At 34.2% G+C, this 22,014-nt stretch overlaps 1 protein-coding gene across 2 annotated transcripts in view; it reads left to right on the top strand.

Annotated features, from left to right (window-relative positions):
• Positions 1-22,014, top strand: part of MDGA2 (MAM domain containing glycosylphosphatidylinositol anchor 2) — an 801,291-nt gene that overhangs the window by 672,675 nt on the left and 106,602 nt on the right. For both annotated transcript variants that reach the window (XM_036839763.1, XM_036839756.1), the window contains one exon: positions 17,517-17,786. In XM_036839763.1, coding sequence (XP_036695658.1) covers positions 17,517-17,786 — 270 coding nt within the window. The remainder of the gene's footprint in view (positions 1-17,516; positions 17,787-22,014) is intronic.

Raw genomic sequence — 22,014 nt, 5'->3', positions numbered from 1 at the left:
ATGTAGAGAATAGAGTAGCAGAAGCTAATGTGTACAATATTGATGGAAGAAAGAAAAAGAAGTTTTTATAGTTTGAGGAAATTTAGAAGAGAAACAAGGTTTTGACAAGATGAGCTGCTTAAGATGCAACTCCTCAATTTTTTTTGTTGTTTAGTTTGTTTCTGTAAGTCATTACTTAGTAAAGATTTAGCGAATTCTTTAGACAGATGACTGAATGTGAAATTTAGCGAATTCTTTAGACAGATGACTGAATGTGAAATTTAGCGAATTCTTTAGACAGATGACTGAATGTGAAATCATGATGCTACTGACCCTATGGGTGATTTAATTATGTATGAATTGTATTCATTTATACTGTTTCACCCTCATTAGATTTTTAAACAAAAGATCAAGTCTGAAACTCTGCAAATTCATGAACAGATATAAATTTTTGTCATTTACGAATCTTTAGGAGAAAGCTTCAGAGATTTGCTGTGATGAATGCTCAAAACAGAAGGTGTTCCAGTCAAATCAGTGATTATAATCATAACTCTTGATCACTAGTGTAACAAGTTTAATATTTTACAATTTTATCATACTACTCCACTAAAATATCTCTTACACATACCCATGTGCATGTATGTAAACTAAATAACTACAAGAGACTGGTTTTTTTTTTTGGAATGTCTCATTTTTTTGTTAGTAAGACATATTGCTCATACATTTAAAAAAAATGTATAACTATGAGCAACCATTTTTCTCAAGCATATAGCATATAACAACTTAATTGCACCACCTTGCACAAAGTTGACCATTATAACCATTTAAACAACAAGAAAAATATAAATAAGACAATGAGGAGGGAACAGGAACAAAGGACAGGAAATATATTTTTTCAGCTTTATTTGGGTATCATTGACAAATAAAATTATGATATTTAAGGTGTAACATGATGATTTGATATATGTATACATTGTGAAAAGATTCTCCCCATCGAGAATTAACACATCCATCACTTCAGATATTTGCCTTCTTTGTGTGTGTGTGTATGTGTGTGTGTGAAAACATTTAAGTTGTTCTTTCTTAGGAAATTTCAATTATACAGTACAGCATCATCTACTATAGCCACGATGTTATATATTAGTTCCTCAGACCGTATTCATCTTATAGCTGAAAGTTTGTACCCTTTTACCAACTTCTCCTTATTTCCTCTATCCCCCAGGCCCTGGCAACCACTTTTCTGCTCTGTTTTTATGAGTTTGACCTTTTAAATTATAGATGCAGGTATAGATATAGGTATACTCCATCTATAAGTGATTCCATGCAATATTTGTCTTTCTCTTTCTGACTTATTTCCCTTAGCATAATGCCCTCAAGATCCACCCATGTTGTTGAAAATGGGAGGATTTCCTTTTTTTCTCATGGCTGAATAATACAGCTCATATGTTTTGAATATTAGCCTCTTATCAGATATGTGGTTTGTGCATATTTTCTCCCATTCCACGGATTGCCTTTTCAGTTTGTTGGTGGTATTTTCTGTTTGTTTGGTTTTTTTTTTTAATTGTTTTTTTGCTGTGCAGAAGCTTTTTAGTTTGATGTAATTCCACTTGTTTATTTTTGCTTTTGGTTTCTTTGCTTTTGTGTCAAATCCAAAAATAGCACTGCCAAAACCAGTGTCAAGGAGCTTACCCCCTAAGCTTTCTTCTAAGAGTTTTATGGTTTCAGATCTTACGTTTAAGTCTTTAATCCATTTTGAGTTGATTTTTCTTCTATCAAGTAAAGTTGTGGGACACAAAATCAATATATAAAAATAGTTGTGTTTCTATACACTAACGATGAGCTATCAGAATAAAAAAGAAATTAAGAAAACAATCCAATTTATAATAGCATTAAAAAGAATAAAATACTTGGGAATAAATTTATCCAAGGAGTTGAAAGATCTATATACTGAAAACTATGAGACATTGATGAAAGAAATCAAAGAAGACACAAATAAACAGAAAGATATTTCTTGCTCATGGATCTGAAGAACAAATATTGTTAAAATATCTGTATTGCCCAAAACAATCTACAGATTTAATGAAATCCTGATCAAAATTTCAGTGGCATTTTTTACAGAAATAGGTAAAACAATCCTAAAATTTTATGGAACCAAAAAGACTCCAAATAGCCAAAGCAATCTTGAGAAAGAAGAACAAAGCTGGGGTCATTATGCTTCCTGATTTCAAACTATATTACAAAGCTATAGTAATCGAAAGGATATGGTATTGACATAAAAACAGACACATAGTGTTACCAAACCAAACTGGACTACTCACTGGACTACTCACTCGACTAACACATGTGTCAAAGCCAATCTACTGACACTGGGTTGTGGTGAAGGAAAGTACAGTGTTTACTGCAGAGCACCAAGCAAGAGCGTGGATAGCCAGGGCTCAAGAGACCCGAACTCCCCAGTAGCTTTTACGGAAGGGTTTTTAAAGACGTGTGAGGGAGAAGGTTGCTGGGTGCCTGATAAGCTCATGTACAATTCTCTATTGGTTGATGGTGAGGTAACAGGGTGGTATTTTAGGAATCTCAGTTATCAGTTATCTGGCTCCAACCAGTCTGCAGTCTACTTGCTGGTGGTCAGCATACAGTTAACTTCTTTTACCTGGTGGAGGTTTTAGTATCTTCAAAACAGCTCAAGGATACAGCTCAGGATATTATCTACAGCCCCTGAGGAGGAACTAAAGGTCTTTGACTTTGTTTTATGGATAAACTGTTATTATTTTGTCTTGGTTGACTGCTTTCCTTTGTTTCTGTATTTTCTTTTAAAAACCAATTTTTTCTGATTTAAAATATAACTTCTCTGATTGAATTTGCTCTTTGGAACTTGGGGAAGGCCTAGGAGGGTAAAGTTTTTCTACAAACAAGAGGCAGGGGACTCAGTTTCAGTAGTCCAGTGGAACAGAATAGAGAGTCCAGAAATAAACCCAAGCTAATATGGTCAACTAATCTTTGATAAGGGCACCAAGAATATACAATGGAGAAAGGATAGTCTTTTCAATAATGGTGTTGGGAAAACTGGACAGCCACATGCAAAACAATGAAACTGGGACCTTATACCATACACAAAAATAAACTCAAAATGGAAATATATTTCTGTACTGGTTTAGGATACCTTTATCATTATAGTGAGTAATATTGTTTCTAGATCTATTTATACATATATCAAGAATCTAGTTGAGTGAGTTAGAAGCAAAACATTTTAAGTTCCATTTAGATTCCCTCTATGGATACTGCCTATAATGGAGAGGTGCTAATTAAAACAATTTTATTCATATTAATAGCCTAGAAAAATTCAAATAATTAAATCAATTGTTTTATTATAAACGCCTTGAATTATTTAGAGTTGTTTTATTCTTCACTTTCTTTTAGACCTAGGAACAGTATAACTAAGTAATAAATAGTATCTAATAATCATACAAAGCAAAGCTTCTATAAACAGATTAAGAGTACTGAGAATACTATCATTTTTGTTATGAGGAAGAAATTGCAATGGTTCTGTACATTATCCATCATGTGCCTAACTTGAACAATACAAATGTACCAATATTTTCAGTCACATAGCAATAATTCTACACTGTAACTCCAAAATTCTGTCCTGTTGAGAATAGTATTAGAGATATAAAGTAACAATTATTAACAATCTCAAAATGTTTGTGGAGAGAGGTGAATACTAATTTTGTAAAGTGTATCACCAAATCTTTGGGGTTGCTTTCCTGCTAATTATTTACAAATGCTATAGACTATTTTATTTTTAAACTACATTTCCCAATATTGCCAGTTTCCAAGTTAGGCTAACATTATGTTAGGGACTAATTTACAATTTGCTTTTGGTGCTACTTCCTCAATCTGTTGTGTTGGAAAGAACATGGACTTTGAAGTCATGTTGTTTTAGGTCTGAAGTCTGTCACCTGGGCTGTGTGGGATGCTTGAGAATGTAACTTCTCAGATTTAGTTTCTTTTTTTTTTTTTTTTTTTTTTTTTTATATTTTATATATTTTATTGCTATGCTCCATTAACAATTCAAATTTTTTTAACATTTTAGAAAACATATAGTAACCATATAGTAAAACATATAGAAACATATAGTAAAAACATGATAAAAAAAACACCTTAACCCTTTTTATATGCACAGTTCAGTATGTTGAGTATATTCACATTGTTGTGCAACAGATCTCCAGAACTTTTTCATCATGCAAAACTGAAACTCTGTATCCATTAAACAACAACTTCTCATTTACCCCTTCCCCTCCAGGCCCTGGCAACTACCATTCTACTTTCTGTCTCTATGAATTTGAGTACTCTAGGTACCTTATATAAGTTGAATTATATGGTATTTGTCTTTTTGTGACTGGCTTATTTCATTTAGCATAATGTCCTCAAGGCTCATCCATGTTGTGGCATGTGTCAGAATTTCCTTCCTTTTTATGGTTGAATAGTATTCCACTGTATGTATTTGCCGCACTTTGTTTATCGCTCATCTGTCAATAGACATTTAGGTTGCTTCCACCTCTTGGCTATTGTCAATAATGTTGTTATGAACAAGGGTGCAAATATCTCTTCAAGATCCTGTTTTCAATTCTTTTGGATATATACCCAGAAGTGGGATTGCTGGATCATATGGTAATTCTGTTTTTAATTTTTTGAGGAACTGCCGTAGTGTTTTACATAACGGCTGCACTATATTACATTCCTAACCAATGGGGCACAAGGGTTCCAATTTTATCACATCCTTGCCCATGCTTGTTCTTTTCTGGGCTTTTTTTTTTTTCCTGTCAATTTGAGAAGTAAAATACTGAGAGTGGTTTGATGAAGTCTTCTACTAGGGCTGTGTTTATCAGTTTAACTTCACACATCTCTACTGGAGATGGCTCCTTTAACTTGTACTAACGTACTGTATTCTAGAGTTTGTTTTCTCATCTATTGTCCTGCCTACTCTTCAGGTACCAGAATAGCTTTGTTTTAGTTGTGGGGGACTTTAACTGCTGTAGGGTTAGTACTCCCTCATTATTCTTACTTTTGTTTTTTTTTTTGTTTTTTTTTATTTATTTTTTTTTTTTTTTTTTTTTTTTTTTTTTTTATTTTTTTTTTTTTATTCACACACACACACACTGTATTTTATTTTTACAAGACATAAATAGACTGACACCAAGCCTTGTACATGGATGACCACAACAAAAGCAACAATGATTGCAATTACCAAACATGAAACACACTCATACTATGTCATAATATTGACATTCAGTCCAGTAATCCTCCACTGTAACAGCTCCTTTACTTTGCAGTGAAAATTGACAGATTTAGTTTCTTTATGTGTAAAATGGAGATACACACTTCACAAGGTTGTTGTAAGAATTGAATGAGGTAATAAGTATGTGAAATGTGCTAGCACAGTCATACAGAGTATATTAATCCTAAAAATGTTAGCTATTTCAATCCCCGTCTCTTCTAGATACATTAGCCAGACCCTACAAACTTCTCAGTATCTTTTTCCAAGTCCATCCTTTTTCGTATCTTTCCCTATTGAATAAATTAGGCTTATTTTAAGACTTGATTAGCAATTATATTGTTCTTTCTGACACCAAATAAGTGGTGTGTCTTCTAACACCAGTTCTCTGATTCTCTGACATCATCTGGATGTCCAAAATTCAATTCACTTCTGACACTAACTGCCTGGCATTAGTGCAGATCCTACAAGTTAAAGGGCTCAGTGCCACGAGACCGCCTCCACTTCAGACACCAGTCACAGTTCCCAGTTGCCATCCATACTTCTAACAAACCAACTATAAATTCGGGGGTTCCCATGACTTGGTAGTTCCTCCCCTAACCAAGTTTGGTAATTTGCTAAAATGACTCATAGAACTTAGGAAAACACTTTTCCTTGAGTTTACCAGTTTATTATAAAGGATACAACTCAGAAACAGCGAAATAAAAGAGATGCATAGGGCAAGGTATGGGGTGGAGGAAGGATGCCGTGTCAAGATTTCATACCTTCCTCAAGTGCACCACCCTCCCAGCACTTCAGTGTGTTCACCAACCTGGAAGCTCCCCAAACCCCATCACTGAGGTGTTTTTATGGAGGTTTCATTACATAGGCAAAATTGATTAAATCATTGGCATTGGCGTTTGAACTCAGTTTTCAACCTCCAGCCTCTCTCTCCTCCCTGAAAGTCAGGGGTGGGACTAAAAGTTCCAGTCTTCCAACCATGGCTTGGTCTCTCTGGAGACCAGCCCATATCCTGAAGCTATCTAGGGGCCAGCAAAGATTCACCTTATTAGCATAAATTCAGGTATGGTTGAAAAGGGCTTGTTATAAATAAGAAAAGGTGCTTCTTTCACTCAGGAAATTCCAAGAGTTTTAGGAGATCTGTTCCAGGAATGAAAAAGACAGATCATATATATATAACATATAATTTATATATATATGTGTATTTCCTATCATACTACAGCAATTAATTAATTATTGCCTTCTAAGAATTCATATATCGTTTGTATTAAATTGTGCATACTCACATCTGTTAAGATGTTATCTTTACACTGATACTGTAAATTATATGTTAATAGGAGCCTTTTTATTCATTTTTGTTTAATCTCTTAATATATCATCGTGTACCCAACATTATCTAAGAATTTTCTAAGTATTTATGTACTTGATTGATACTAATAAAATAGGGATATTTTGAACCTATATCTGTATGGTAACAAAATGCTTCAAGATATCACATGGTCAAATCTAAATGGCTGACATCTTGAAGATAAATTAGCCTAGGTTCAAATATGTTTAGTGTCCCTCGATGGCCATAAACAGGTTACTCTCACTCATCTCTTTGAAGTTCAGTTTCCTTACCACTGAGATAGATATAATTATAAGACCATGAAAAGATTTGAGAGAAAGACACACACACAGAAACAGAGGAATAGAGGTTGTCATACACTAAAGGTAATAATTTCACTATTTTTATTGGAAAAAGGAAGGATTTAATTTGCTGACTTAACACTCCAACTCCTCGATTTTCTCATCTCAGTTCTAGACTTTTTTATTTTTAAGGGCACAATTTTCCTAGATCTCCTTAAACAAAAAAACAGCAAAGAGCAGACAGGTGTTATATTAGGCAGGCATTTGACTTGAGAAGAAATGACCGTATTGTGTGCATGTTTATCAGTCCCCTCTAAGGGTTCAGTAATTAAGATCATTCTTACCCTGAAGTTCTCCAAGCAGGTGAGCATTCTCCTCTTAAACTGTAAATAATTTTTCATCTATAGTCTCACACTCCCTTAAAGACTTTAAAATGGATTTTATTAATAATCTTTAAGATAGCTTTGGAAGGTTTTTACTTATTCAAATGTATTTTTTTAAAATCAAAGGCATTGATTTGCTCACAGTCCTGGTTCTCATTAGAATCTGGCTATTGTTTTTAAGAAATAGAGGCAAATTTTTATTCATACACAATGTTAAAAGAACTCATGAACTTGTCTCTGATCCCCTTATTGAGAAACAAACATTAATCACATTTCCCTATAGTCTGGTGTTTTCATTCATTACTCTTTCCAGATAAGTTAGACATTTGTATGTGAATTTAAACATTAGAACCATTCCCCATTTGTAACACTTGGAACCAGTAGGTGCAAGAACAGAAAATGCTAAAATCTTAATCAATTTTGTGCACTTTTTACTTAATTCCTATCAAAATCCTTGATAACTTTAAAAGATTACATGTTTGCCTCCAGATAGCTAATCTACAGGCACTCATCATGTATATTAATACATGGATAATACAGAAATTCATTTACATGAAGTACATTGCTATATAAACTGCAATTTGAATCTGGTTTGAAATCCATCGTTAGCAACATTTTTCTTTAACATAGCAATTTTGTTGCAATACTTTTATGCTTTCCACAAAACATGTTTCCCATTTTGACTTATGAAAGTTTGTGAATTCTAAATACTGGTGTGAATAGGCCAACATCGACTTCAATTGATAACTTTAATAGGGCAAAATTTTCAAAATCCTCTGAGGAAGAGAGCAAAATCATGAAACATTGGTAATATTTGTAATTGGAAAGAATGAAGCATAGGTTGTTGTTAAGAGTGTACATTCTGAATCAGATTACCTTGTTTGAATCCTTATTCTGCTACTTTTTAGCTGTTTGGCTTTCCTTAACTGCTTTGTGCCTCAGTGTCTTCCATAAAATGACTTATTTTATAAAAAGATAAACTGTGTGAAGATTTTAACACAATACCTAGCACTTAGTAAGTATTCAGTATCGACAAATATAATTATTATTTTTATTACCATCATCCTTCAGTATATTTGTAGGGAGATATTTTGACAAACTTTTCAACCAGAGATTTTTAACGTAAGTGAATCCATTCAGTATAATGTAATGATGTATTTTTAGAATCATTTTATTTAATTGAACAAAACTCTGGCACCTATTTATTTCTCCTAAGCAGTCCTACTTTTAAGCATTTCATATCTAAGTGGACTTTTTTCTCATGATATTTTATTTAATTTAGTTTCTTAAGATTATTTCATAATAGAACGTACTGAATAACTCTTACACCATGAAAAACTGGTTCTGTCAGAATAGTGAACTTTAACTTTTTTGACACCTGAAGCTTTCTTTCATCATATTCAAAGACTTCATACTACACCATTTAATCATAACTGCACAGGTTATCCTCACTGGATATTCTGAAGAATGAGATGCTGAGCTCATTAATAGCCAGTGAGCTTAAAGTAAACCCTATTATCACAGAAGTTTTCCATAGGCAGACCTGATTAACTATAATGAATATTCTCAGTTTTACATTCTCTAGCTTTTTTGTGGTTAAGGAACCACCTTGGAATCCAAGTAGTTTGGGCAGTATTTTAAATTGCAGTAACGATTACCTTCATTTAGGAATGCTTTCCAATTCAGACTCTATTGAATGTATGAAAACACACTGTGCTTGAAAAGTTTTAACCCAGCACTGTCAGATGTCTTTACAGGGCTAAATCTTCTAGGTTTGGATGAATGACACATTCATATATAATGAGGGTCTAAAAAATCCATTACTTGAAATAACCTAATAGGTGATATACATTCAAAGAATTCTCATAGAAAATCATTCATAGAAAAAGTAAGTATGTATTTTAAGATATATCCCTGTTAGGTATAATTAATTACATTTATATTATTTGCCATTTAAAAAAAAATTAATAAGAAGGGAGATAAGCAGTTGCAAATACTTTGTTTTGCTAGACAAATGCAAATATAATTTGAAAGTAATTGTATATTCTCTTAATTTATTTTCATTTGACTCTAGTATCATTCATCTCTACTCCACTTTAGCATTTTATTTCAATGGCCATATCTCTGATCTTGTAATCACACTAAATTTCTCTATCACTGAAATATTAAATTGCGACAAAATTCTATTTATTGACTACAAGGTTTTTGCTTCCTGACTCCATTGTTTTCAGGGTATTTGCTTTTCAAGTTTTCCAGTTGTCCTAGTAATCCAACCCATTGATTATCTTCCCCCATTAGTTTCCTTCTGAGCTAATTCCTCTCCAGAGCCAGTTTGGATCCCATGGTCTGTTGCTTACACTGTGTCTCCTTAACTGCCATGTCTCCTCAACTGCCCTGTCCCCTGTCCTTATGCCTCACTCTGCTGAGTCTTCACACAAAATATCAAACTGCTGGATTTTCAAGGCTAAAAGGCATCTGTGTTATCTGTTACTGTGTTAAAAACTGCTGTATTACCTAGGAGCTCAAAAAATATCACATCTTACTAAATCTAGTTATCTAATCTCTAGTGAGTCAGTAACTTGAAGAAGCTATTCTTTTGCTTCATATGGATTGTGGTATTATCTAGATCACTTGGTGGTACTTTGTGGGTCGCTGGTCTGGTCTGGAAGGTCCAAGATAGCTTCACATGCCTGAAACCTTGGTAGGGATGGCTGGAAGCCTGGGCTTAACTCTGCCCTCTCCTTTATATAATCGCAGGGCCCCTTCACCTCATCTCTTTAGCAATGTAGTTGGCCTTATTACATGGGTCAGGACTCTCAGAGTGAGTATTTCAAAAGATAGGAAGTGAAATTCCTTGTCTTCTGTGGCCTGGGCCCAGAAATCAGCACAGCATCACTTCTGCTATATGCTATTGGTCAAAGTAATCACAGAGCCCATCCCTATTTAACAAAGTGAACATAGAATCCAGGTCTTGATGTGGAGAATATTGAAGATACTATGGACATCTTTACTCTTTTACATCATTCATTCATTCATTTCAGCATTCATTTATTCAATCAATAATGATTTGTCACTAACTATAATACTAGGTACTTGATGGATACAGAGGGTGATGCAATGACTAGGAAGTTGTAAGTTTCTTTATAATGGAGCTTACACAGGAGATAAATACAATGGTAACTAACATTACATTATTAACAGTAGGAGAGATACTTCACTTACTGGTAGTCAAGAGTGGGCTTTCTGAAGTTAAAATCTAAAAGATGAGAATCACAGGGCCGTGGATAAAGTAAAGGAAAGACAAAACAAAATCAGAGGTCCATTGTCTGGAAAGGGTTTATCATGCAGAAGCAGGAAGAAAACCTATGTTTCTGAAACATAATATTCAAGATGAGAATAGTTGGGTATACGACCAGAGCCAAAACTTTCAGGACCTTGTAGGCCTGGTTAACAAGCAGGGGTGAGTCAATAAAGTGTTCTAAACAGGACAATAAAAGAGCTGATTCTCTGGTAAAAGAACATCTGGCCAGTCTCAGAAGGTTGAGAGAAGGTCAAAAGAGGAAGCATGTTGGCCTGCTAGAAGGCTATCACAGGACATTTGTAGTAGTCCATGTGAGAGGTAATAGTGGTGATAGTGGAGACTGAGAGAAATGTATAAACTCCCAATATATTTTGAAGGTAGAATCAATAGAAATAACCATCTTTTCTAATCACAGACAATATTGTTGAACAAATAGTTGTCATTACTGATCTCTACTATTTAACCATCCTTTCATATGCCAAAAATCTGTAACCCAGGTTATAAATACTTCACAGAAAATGCTTTCACTGTAATCATTAATAATATTAAACTTGTCAAAAACAGTAGATATTTTAAGTATTAACTTCTGCCTTGCTAACATTTGGCACATTGTATTACTTCCTGTTCTTTGAAGCATACAACTCCTTTAATTTTTGTAACACAACTTTCTGGATCCACATATCTCTCTGCTAATTTATGTTTATTTTCCTTTAGGAGCTTTTATTTTCCTCCAACCCCGTAAGTGCTTATATATTCAAGAGTAAATTCAAATTTGGCATTTTATATGGCTTTGTTTATACTTTCTCTGAGATATCTCAACAGAACTGTAGCCTGCAGTCAGCCTTCCGTTCTGAGCTTTAGATCCATATTTCTGCTTGGCAATCAGAGACATGCATTTCTGGGCATAAAATAGATAAAATATTCCACAAAACCCTTTCAATGCAAACAACTGAAAATGCGGGAAAATATTCTTAAAATATTATAAAAGCATTAACGTATTTATTTAAAAATTCCAGGCCAAATTTATACAAAAATAGTACAGTGAGCCTACTTTTGCCCTTGGGGGCATTTGCTGACATGGGCAAATTTGAGCTTCAGTTTTTGATGGCATCTCTGGGCAAGGGATGCAGAACTCCAAACCCATGGTGTTCCCTGGGAAAGTGTCTACCAATAGAAGTTGGAACTCAAAGGACTGTACCCACAGGGTAAGAGTAGAGCAGAAGTAAACCCAGTCTGCACATTCCTACTCCCAAGGGAGTGCAAAGAGCCTTGCCTTTGACGTGAGAAGGGTGGAGGTGACGTAGGAACCATTCTTGAAGTTATAATCACAAACCAGCTCTTATATGGATTTTTAACTCAAATTCATGTCACCCAGATGATTAAAATAAAACCTCAAGCAAGGAACTTGGATTAATGTGATCCTAGACATTGATGCCAAGAGTTGCGTATGGACACAAATCTCTAGAGGAGGAAGCCGTCATCTGAGGCATGAAGTATCCTCATAAATATTTTTTAAAGGACAATGAGTAGCACAGAGTTAAAATTAACCAAGAATACACAGGAACAAGGTACCCTGAGAGAAAACCAACAGAAAAGCCCTCTCAACACTATAATTGGAAATATCAGATGGTATAAAACAATTACTTTGTTTAAAGACAAGTGTCTTTAACCTTTGCAGGTTAAAGACACTTTGCAGGTAATGGGAAAGTATTAAAACGGTGGTATAAAAGGTAAACCAAAGAACTACACAGAGCATTTATAAATGAAAACTACATTATTGTAAATAACACAATGCAGATTAAGCAGAGCTAAAGAGAGAATTAATGAACTGAATTAGCTCAGAGAATTTATTCATGCAAAAACCTCAAGAAATGGAAAAGTTGGAAGAGAGGTTAAAAGACATGGAAAAGGGAATAAAAAGGATTCTCAATTGAGAATAGAAAGAGAACAATACAGGTTTATTTGAAGAGCTAATGATGAGAATTTTCCAAAAATTTCCTAAATGATGGACACCAAACTTAAATCAAGAGATTTAAGAAGCCCAGCAAATTCCAAACTATAAGTAAAAAGAAATCTATACCTAGAAACATTATATTGAAGCTGTAGAACATCAAAGCAAAAAGATTTTGAAAGTAGCTGGAGGAAAAAAAGATGTTCACTTCAAAGTATGAGACTTTGAGCTTACTTTTCTACAGCAATAATGGCCATCTGAAAACAATGGAATTATATCCTGTTGTGCTGAAAGAAAATAACTGCTAACCTATAATCCTATGTACAAGGAAAATATCTTTTAAGAATGAGGTTAAAAGCCCAGAGATAAACCCATGCACATATGGTCACCTTGTCTTTGATAAAGGAGGCAAGAATATACAGTGGAGAAAATACACCCTCTTCAATAAGTGGTGCTAGGAAAACTGCACAGCTACATGTAAAAGAATGAAATTAGAACACTCCCTAACACCATACACAAAAATAAACTCAAAATGGATTACAGACCTAAATGTAAGGCCAGACACTATAAAACTGTTAGAGGAAAACATAGGCAGAACACTCTATGACATAAATCACAGCAAGAGCCTTTTTGACCCACCTCCTAGAGAAATGGAAATAAAAACAAAAATAAACAAATGGGACCTAATGAAACTTCAAAGCTTTTGCACAGCAAAGGAAACCATAAACAAGACGAAAAGACAACCCTCAGAATGGGAGGAAATATGTGCAAATGAAGCAACTGACAAAGATTTAATTTCCAAAATTTACAAGCAGCTCATGCAGCTCAATATCAAAAAAACAAACAACCCAATCCAAAAATGGGCAGAAGACCTACATAGACATTTCTCCAAAGAAGATATACAGATTGCCAACAAACACATGAAAGAATGCTCAACATCATTAATCATTAGAGAAATGCAAATCAAAACTACAATGAGATATCATCTCACACCGGTCAGAATGGCCATCATCAAAAAATTTACAAACAATAAATGCTGGAGAGGGTATGGAGAAAAGGGAACCCTCTTGCACTGTTGGTGGGAATGTAAATTGATACAGCCACTATGGAGAGCAGTATGGAGGTTCCTTAAAAAACTAAATACAGAACTACCATACGGCCCAGCAGTCCCACTATTGGGCATATTCCCTGACAAAACCATAATTCAAAAAGAGTCATGTACTACAATGTTCATTGCAGTTCTACTTACAATAGCCAGGACATGGAAGCAACCGAAGTGTCCATCAACAGATGAATGGATAAAGAAGATGTGGCACATACATACAATGGAATATTACTCAGCCATAAAAAAAAAGAAATTGAGTTATTTGTAGTGAGGTGGATGGACCGAGAGTCTGTCATACAGGGTGAAGTCAGTCAGAAAGGGAGAAAGAAATACCGTATGCTAACTCATATATATGGAATCTTAAAAAAAAAAAAAAAAAAAAAAAAGGTCATGAAGAACCTAGGGGCAAGACGGCAATAAAGACACAAACCTACTAGAGAATGGACTTGAGGATACGGGGAGGGGGAAGGGGAAGCTGGGACAAAGTGAGAGAGTGGCATGAACATATATACACTACCAAACGTAAAATAGATAGCTCCTGGGAAGCAGCCGCATAGCACAGGGAGATCAGCTCGGTGCTTTGTGACCACCTAGAGGGGTGAGATAGGAGGGTGGGAGGGAGGGAGACACAAGAGGGAAGAGATATGTATGTATATGTATATAACTGATTCACTTTGTTATAAAGCAGACACTAACACACCGTTGTAAAGCAATTATACTCCAATAAAGATGTTAAAAAAAAAATAATGAGGTAAAATATATATTTTTTGAAATTCAACATCAGAAAGTCTACTAAAGATAATTCAATATGCTATATTTCAGGCGAAAGGAAAGTGATCACAGATTTGGAAGGTCTGTGATGAAAGAAGGAATTAAGGGCAAATAAGCTAACGTATATCTGGGTAATTTAAAAAATGTGCAAGTATAAAGTATGATAATGTCCAATAAATTTTAAAAAAATGAGGGAATTAAAGTTCATGACTCAGTAAAATATGTCAGAACAGGAATAAAAGGAACAAAGTGTTCTAAGATTCTTATTTTGTCTAAAAGGATGGTAAAGGTATTAATTGATGTTTTTGGATAACTTAAGTATGCATGTTGCATGCTTTAAGACAATCAATAAAATAATAGAAACAGAGCAGTTAAGTTCCCAACTAGTAGCAGGAAAAAGGTTAGAATAATGATATAATCCATTAATACAAAGAAAACAAAGAAAGAAAGAACACAAAACAAACAGAAAGAATAAAACAACAGGAAACACTTGTACCCAAATATATCAGTATATTAAACTGAAATGAATAAAGTGCTAAGTACTCTGGGTAAAAGAAAAAGATTGTCTGACTTTTTTGAAAAAATAGAATATAACAACGTGCTGTTTAAAAGAGATACTAGTAAAATATAAGGTTACTGAAGGTATAAAAGGATGGAAAAGACATAACATGTAAATATTAACTAAATGAAAGCCAAGGTAACTATATTAATATGAGACAAAATAGAGTTTTAAATAACAAAACATTAATAGAGATAAAGGAGATATTTCACAAAGATAAAAGTTTCAGATCATCAATAACATAAAGCTGATTTAAATTTGTATGTAATGAATAGCATTGCCTCAAGATATGTAAAGCAAAAAGGAGACAGAACTACAAGAAGAAAATTTTTAAAAGCTACTACCCTTTTAGAAGAGTACAACACTTTCTTCTAAGTTAATCCAAGTAGAATAAATGCGGCAAAAAAAAAAAACCCTAACAACTATATAAATGATATGGACAACACAGTTATCAGACTTAACCCAATAGATCCACATCACATCCCAAAACTACAGACTACTCCTTCTTTGCAAGCACAAACAGGATAAAAATCGATCATATTCTGGGAGATAAAACAAGTTTTAACAAATTTCAGATGATTGAATATATATGAACTGTTTTCTCTGAATATGATTCAGTTAAGCACAAAATCAAAACAAAGAGAAAATAAAATATAACCATATGTTTGGAAATAAAGAAGCGCTTGGGTACACAAATTCAACATGTCCACCAAACTCCAAACTACCCCTCCTTTCTTCCCTGTCTTCATCACTCATCCCCCTCTTGTCTAAGGCATCATTTATGGTCCCATGACATTGCCTTAGTTCAAGCCTTCTCTTTGAGTTTCCTCTCTTTGAGGTTCATGCTCCTCCTATCTGCCACACTATGCCTTCTAAAAGATTGGTTTAATCATATAAAGCCTTTATTTAAAAATTTTTAAAGACCCTCAGTACCAACAGGATAAAATTCAAACTCCATAACATGACATTCAAGGATCCTTGATAGAGCCTCTGCTTTTCTTTTCATCTTTATTTCTTCCCAAGCCTTCATGCACCTTTTATGCATCAGTTATGCTATTTACTTATACTTCCCTAAACACCCTGTTCTCCCTGTCTCCTCCTTACCTTTGCACCTACTTACCCCTCTACCGGGAATGTCCTCTCTTACTATTCACCCACCTGACCATTTCCTATATATCCTGGGATATACAGTTCAAGTATCACATTCCTTGCCTGGTCAATCCTCATAGTGTTATTCACTTCTTCACTTTCTACCCTAGAATTGTTTTTTGTACTTCAGTTTTTTAAATTAGCTATTTAAATGTCTGCCTATTGTGTTAGACCATAAACTACATGCAGATAGGATTTTTTTCTTGTTCATTTCTTTTTCTATTCTTAGCACTTATATAAGGAGGGCTCAAAAATTGAATTTATGAATAAAATTAAAATTCTTATGTAGCTTAAACATATTTGTTGAAAGAAGCAAGAAGGATCAGTCAATATGTTGGCTATGAGAAAGGAGAGCAATATTATAAAAAGTAGATGGAATGACATGTAAAGAATATCAGATGGCACATTTGGTGTGGTAGTCCTAAAACCTTTTAGCATCCTGAAGGAAGGGCTTCCAGGTAGAGTTGTACAGCTTTTATACTGCACAACTCAAGAGGGTGCCATACACATCTAGTCAAGGATGGGATATTGTTGCCCAGAGCAATCCTGAGTGCAAAAAATCCTGAGTGGTCCCACACAATTTCCTTGATCAAATGAACCATGTCATTAGAGCCCAGGAAATAATTGTTATTTATTATGACAATTGGGAGTCATCATTAAGAAAAGGCCTGCATTTTGCATACCCTAATGAGAGAAATGTGTAACACCTTTTGGAAATCTTCCCATCAAAAACAAAAAGGTTAGGTACCTAACGTAGCAAGTTTTGATTGTATGGGGAAAACCGTCACAATTAAGCCAAATAAATGAGTCACTGCAGTGGGTTGAAATCCATATCCACCTGTGGTGTAATTTGCAAAGTTTGCTTAAGGTTTACGCATGAATATTATGACTTGCAGTCAAATTCTTTCTGACCAAATAATTTAGAAAATAAATTTATATACTTGTGTTACCCATTTTATTAAATAATTGGTATCCAGAAGCCCAAGGACTGAGCCTCATATGGGATAATTAGAATTCACTGACTTGAACCAATGGCTTCATCTGCTTCAGAATTTCATGTTAGTGTGGATACTCTGCTTTTATACCCAGAACATCATTTGCTTGCTAACAGTATAAACCAAACATACTTATGACATTTTTTTCTGGGAAGCAACTAGAAAGAAAAAATAAACTCTGCTTAGTTTCACCTGCAAATGCTTTTTTAAAGCTATGAGTTTATTCATTGCCCACACTCAGGAATCACATTTCCCTACCCAAGCTGAAATTCCCAGGCCTAAATATGTTCTCCACCCACCTCTTAATATTCCTTCCCTGTTGCTAGATGTATTCTTGAAAATAGCTTCTCACAGTAAGAGTAGCCACTGGCTTATTGCAAACCACATATTTTATCTGTTTTAATATCTCTTTTCTACAGATCCTCCTGCTGTGGAACCAGCATTTCTGGAAATCCGGCAAGGACAAGACCGCAGTGTCACTATGAGCTGCAGGGTCCTGAGAGCCTATCCAATACGGGTGCTGACCTATGAGTGGCGCTTGGGAAACAAATTATTACGGATGGGTCAATTTGACTCTCAAGAATACACAGAGTACCCGGTGAAGAGTCTTTCCAACGAAAACTATGGGGTTTATAATTGTAGCATCATAAATGAAGCTGGAGCAGGGAGATGCAGCTTTCTTGTTACAGGTAAGATGCTGAATATTTTGCTTTTTTTTTTTTTTTTTTAGATCATGGGAGCTTAGGCTTATGTCAGTATAAGAATGAAAGCATTTTGCAGATCCATGGAGCATACCATGAACAGCTTGACTGTTCATATTTAGAGCTTCTACTCATTTATTTTCAAGGCAAGTCTATTTTAGTAGTTAAGATAGTTTATGTGCCTATAAAATTAGAAGTTTATGTGAATTCAAATAGAGTTGGTGACGAGGTTGGTTATGTTGAGTGTTTCAGTAATAAAGTGACAACTCTTAACTAGCTTTATTTAGATCAAATTGCAAATATTAATACATGTTTTCTTTTGCAAGTTTAAAATCCCTTGCAATCCAATACCTGCTCTTGTTTTGATGGTAGAGAGTGCTTTCTTTCTTCTTCTTGTTTATTTATTTATTACCTCTTAATGTATGGTGAATCTTCATTTTGTCCCTGGCTTACCATAGGACCACAGATATTCAAAGGGAAATCAATATAGTTGTATCTGGTATACAATGAATTAGAGAGAATTATCATTTTTGATATCATTATCTTTTAATGTATTTAAGGAAATATTAAATCTGTATTAAATCATACATGTTTATTTAAATTATTTTGGTAATCTAAAGTAAATCTGTGTAATTTTTGAGTTAGGGTTTAGGCATACATTAAAAGGATATACTCCTTTTCATTATTATTTTGTTCTAGATTAGTTGAAACGGTTATAGTGTTTATGCTACTAAAAGAAGAAACTGGACATTGTATGTTATCTGGAAAGCAATCATAAAAATCATGATTAAAATGTTTCAGAATTAATTAAATCTTGTTCATTGGTAATATAAATTCTTATTAATAAGTTCTTACTCATAAGAGAACTCTCTAATGTGGATTGCCTTGAGACATTTTTGCTTCCGGAAGTGGGATATTAGGTGGATAAAATACAATTGACTAACCAAAGAATGTGAAGACATCCTCTCTGCTGGATCTTGCCACCTCTTGGTTTTGCAATCTCTTTTATTAACATTCAGTTGAACTTAAGGTTTTTCTACTTTGATACTTAAAGTGAACTATTAAAACGAAATAAAAAATCCCTAGGACAATTACTTACATGGTGATCTAATTTTTCTTCCTAGGAATATTTACAAGGGTAAGAGAATGTAATCTATTACTCTATGGGGTAATTTAAATGGCATGATATACTTTCATTCCTTATTTATATGTTATTATCCCAAACAATAAGAATCCTTCAAAGGCAATTGTTTTTCACATATTGGTGCAAATGGAGCACTTTACTTTCTTTCATTAACCCTCCAAAATAAAAATACTCCATAAAATTAACTAAACCCCTTTCTTCAATCTTTTTGGCTTTATACACATTCTGATTTTCTCGGGTGACACTGTTTTCTAACTTTGACTGGTTTAGACCATGCTGCCTCTGCAAGATTTTCATTTGTTCTCTATTATATGATCCAAATCCTATTTTTTGAGCTAGAAGACAAGCTGAGACCAGAGTAAACACTAGCTCCATTCTCCCATTCCAGATCCATGGGGTGCAGTAAGTAGATTTCAGTAGTTGAAGAAAGGAATAAACCTGTTGTGGATTGCCCCATAGAGGGAGAGGAAACAGCCCCGTGCATTAATTTGTTTCTAGTGTGCATTTTTCAATCTCCAGGTCAACCTCATTGTTTCAAGATCTCCACATAAAATCTAATAAAATTTTGAAGAAGAGAAAAAGAAATGATTGAATTCCAAATACAGTATAATTCAGGAAAATATATAAAGAAATCAATGATTCCATAGAATCAGACATCTGGAAGAAACTTTGAAAGGCTATTTACTTTTCTACTAAAACATACCAGAATTAGTAGTAATCCTTATCAATTTCCCATAATTCAAAACTCTTTGAAGCTATGCAGAAGAGAACTAGAGAATATAATATATGCAAGGATTCATATATTTATTATGCATATGTTCTTTACCCACAAAACAGATCTTTGAAGACAATTCTTTGAAGACAATTCTTTTTCCTTGAGGCCCAAATTAACTAAGAAACATTTAAATTTTCATAGTTATAACTATTGTACCAAATTTAAGAATTTAAACTCTTCCACTTGCTTGTCCTAAATGTCCTGAAAGTGGACTTGATCTGACTGCACATCAAAACGTACAGAATTGAACTGAAAGGCAATGGCAGCCCTCATGTCTATATGTATTCTAGCTCCCGGGAAAGCTCAAAAGTTCGGATGTGTTTTCTTCATTTATATCATGAGTATGCAATGTGTGTGGGTGTTTGGGGGTAGGAGAGTGGGGTTGTGTTTACCAAGAAGTCAGAGGGGTTGTGAGAATATTTTCCTGGAAAGGAAAAGAAGATAGTAAGCAAAGGTATTTGGGGAAGAGTGACCAACCTAGCTTGTTGTGCACTGTCCATATTAGAGAATATTAGCTATAATACTACAAAATACTGTGTACTTTCATTTATTTTATTTACTAGTATTGTTATAGTGAAGTTAAGCCTAGTTTTTTTGTGTTTTAAGCCTTTGTGAACTATGGCAGGAACCCGAACACCATTTATCATATTTTTCTGTGGGAGAATTTTTACAAGTTCTATAAATAAATGTGACATATTAATTTATTATAAGTCCACTTGTAAATGTGCAATTCCAAGTATATATGTATAAATACATAGACATAAGTATTTCTATATTAATAAATAGTTCTGTACTATTTAGCAGATCACTCAACTGGAGCATGAATTTCACTTTATCACAGGTTCAAATGCTCCAAATTAACATTTGGAAAAAATGTTTTTAAAGACTTCAAAACGTCTAGGCACATTCATTACATTACAGATACGAGTGAATAACATGCTAGGTTAGATCCTAGCGCACAGCTTGATCCAGAAAAGAAAACCAGTAAATCTGGGATGATGGAATAGATAGAGGGATGGCTAAGAGTGAATGATTAAATGGAAGGAATCTTACTGAAAATTATTTTTTAATGGGAAAAGAATGAGGGTGAAAGAGCAGTTCAAGTTGAAAATACGTAGTGGGCTGAATAGTGTCCCCCAAGAAGGTAAATCCATGTCCTAATCCCCAAACCCTGTGAATATCACTTTATGTGGCAATACATGATTAAGTTAAGGATTTTGAGAGAAGGAGCTTATCCTGGATCATGTAAGGTTAGTGAAAGATTTAATGTCCTTAGTTGCATGATAGAGGGCCCTAGCATTTTGCTGGTTTTGGGCTGAAGGCCACTCTCATGTCTTAGAATATTTCTGCAGGTCCTAGAGACCACCTGTAATTCCTTGTCACATGTGCTTTTCCAACGTGTCTGCTTAATTCATCAAGCCATGAGGAAGAATCTCTAGCTCTAGTCTGTTAAGATGGAATCTTATATAACATAACCTAATTACTGAAGGAACATCTCATCACAGTTTTTTCCCACCCTCCATGGGAGAGAATTATACACAAAGACATTAATAACAGAGGTAGAAATCACTGGAGTCACCTTAGGTTCAGTCTGCCACATGTATCAACATTACCTGCTGCTAGGAGTACTTTTAAATACAACCTACATATGAAACTGTTTTATCTATGGCAATAGTTAAAGAAATTCCTCATAGTTTAATCCCTTTCAATAAACATGGCAAATAGGGTTTTACAAACAAAAATTTGCCTGTGACGGTTGCTTTCACCTCTAATTTGGAAGTATTTGTACTGGGATTGTGCATCCTCTACTTTTCTTTTGATATATTACAATATTCAGATGGACATTTTGGAACTACTGTTTTCTCCATATTCAGCACCAGCAGGTCAGACACCTAACCAAAATTAGACAGATCCTAGAGAACAAATAAAGCAAGAGTGAGACATTTTTATGAAAGGGAGCACATGCTATCACCCAGTGGATGTAAAGAAATTCAGGGTGACTGAGAACTGTGATATGCTTAAGACAGGCTGTTGGATTACTCTAGCATTACTTAGTTCTAAAGAATGAAAAGGATGAAATAACAACCAAGTCAAATTTGACTCCAAATCAAAATGTTTTATTCTTGTTTTCTAAAGTCAGATTGAGTTATGTAGTAATCAGATAGAAAATGTATTTTATTCTCTGGCAATGCATATGTTTGTGCTATTCAGCTGGATAATTGTTTGTTATGAATGTCTAAACATGAACAGCATAACACTGTAGAAAAATCATTAGAACTATCAGAAGTAAGAGCAAA

Source organism: Balaenoptera musculus, chromosome 2 (assembly GCF_009873245.2).
Source record: "Balaenoptera musculus isolate JJ_BM4_2016_0621 chromosome 2, mBalMus1.pri.v3, whole genome shotgun sequence".
NCBI classification, from domain to species: Eukaryota; Metazoa; Chordata; class Mammalia; order Artiodactyla; family Balaenopteridae; genus Balaenoptera; species Balaenoptera musculus.
The sequence above is the reverse complement of the archived record's forward strand: the minus strand, read 5'-3'. Positions and strand labels throughout refer to the sequence as shown.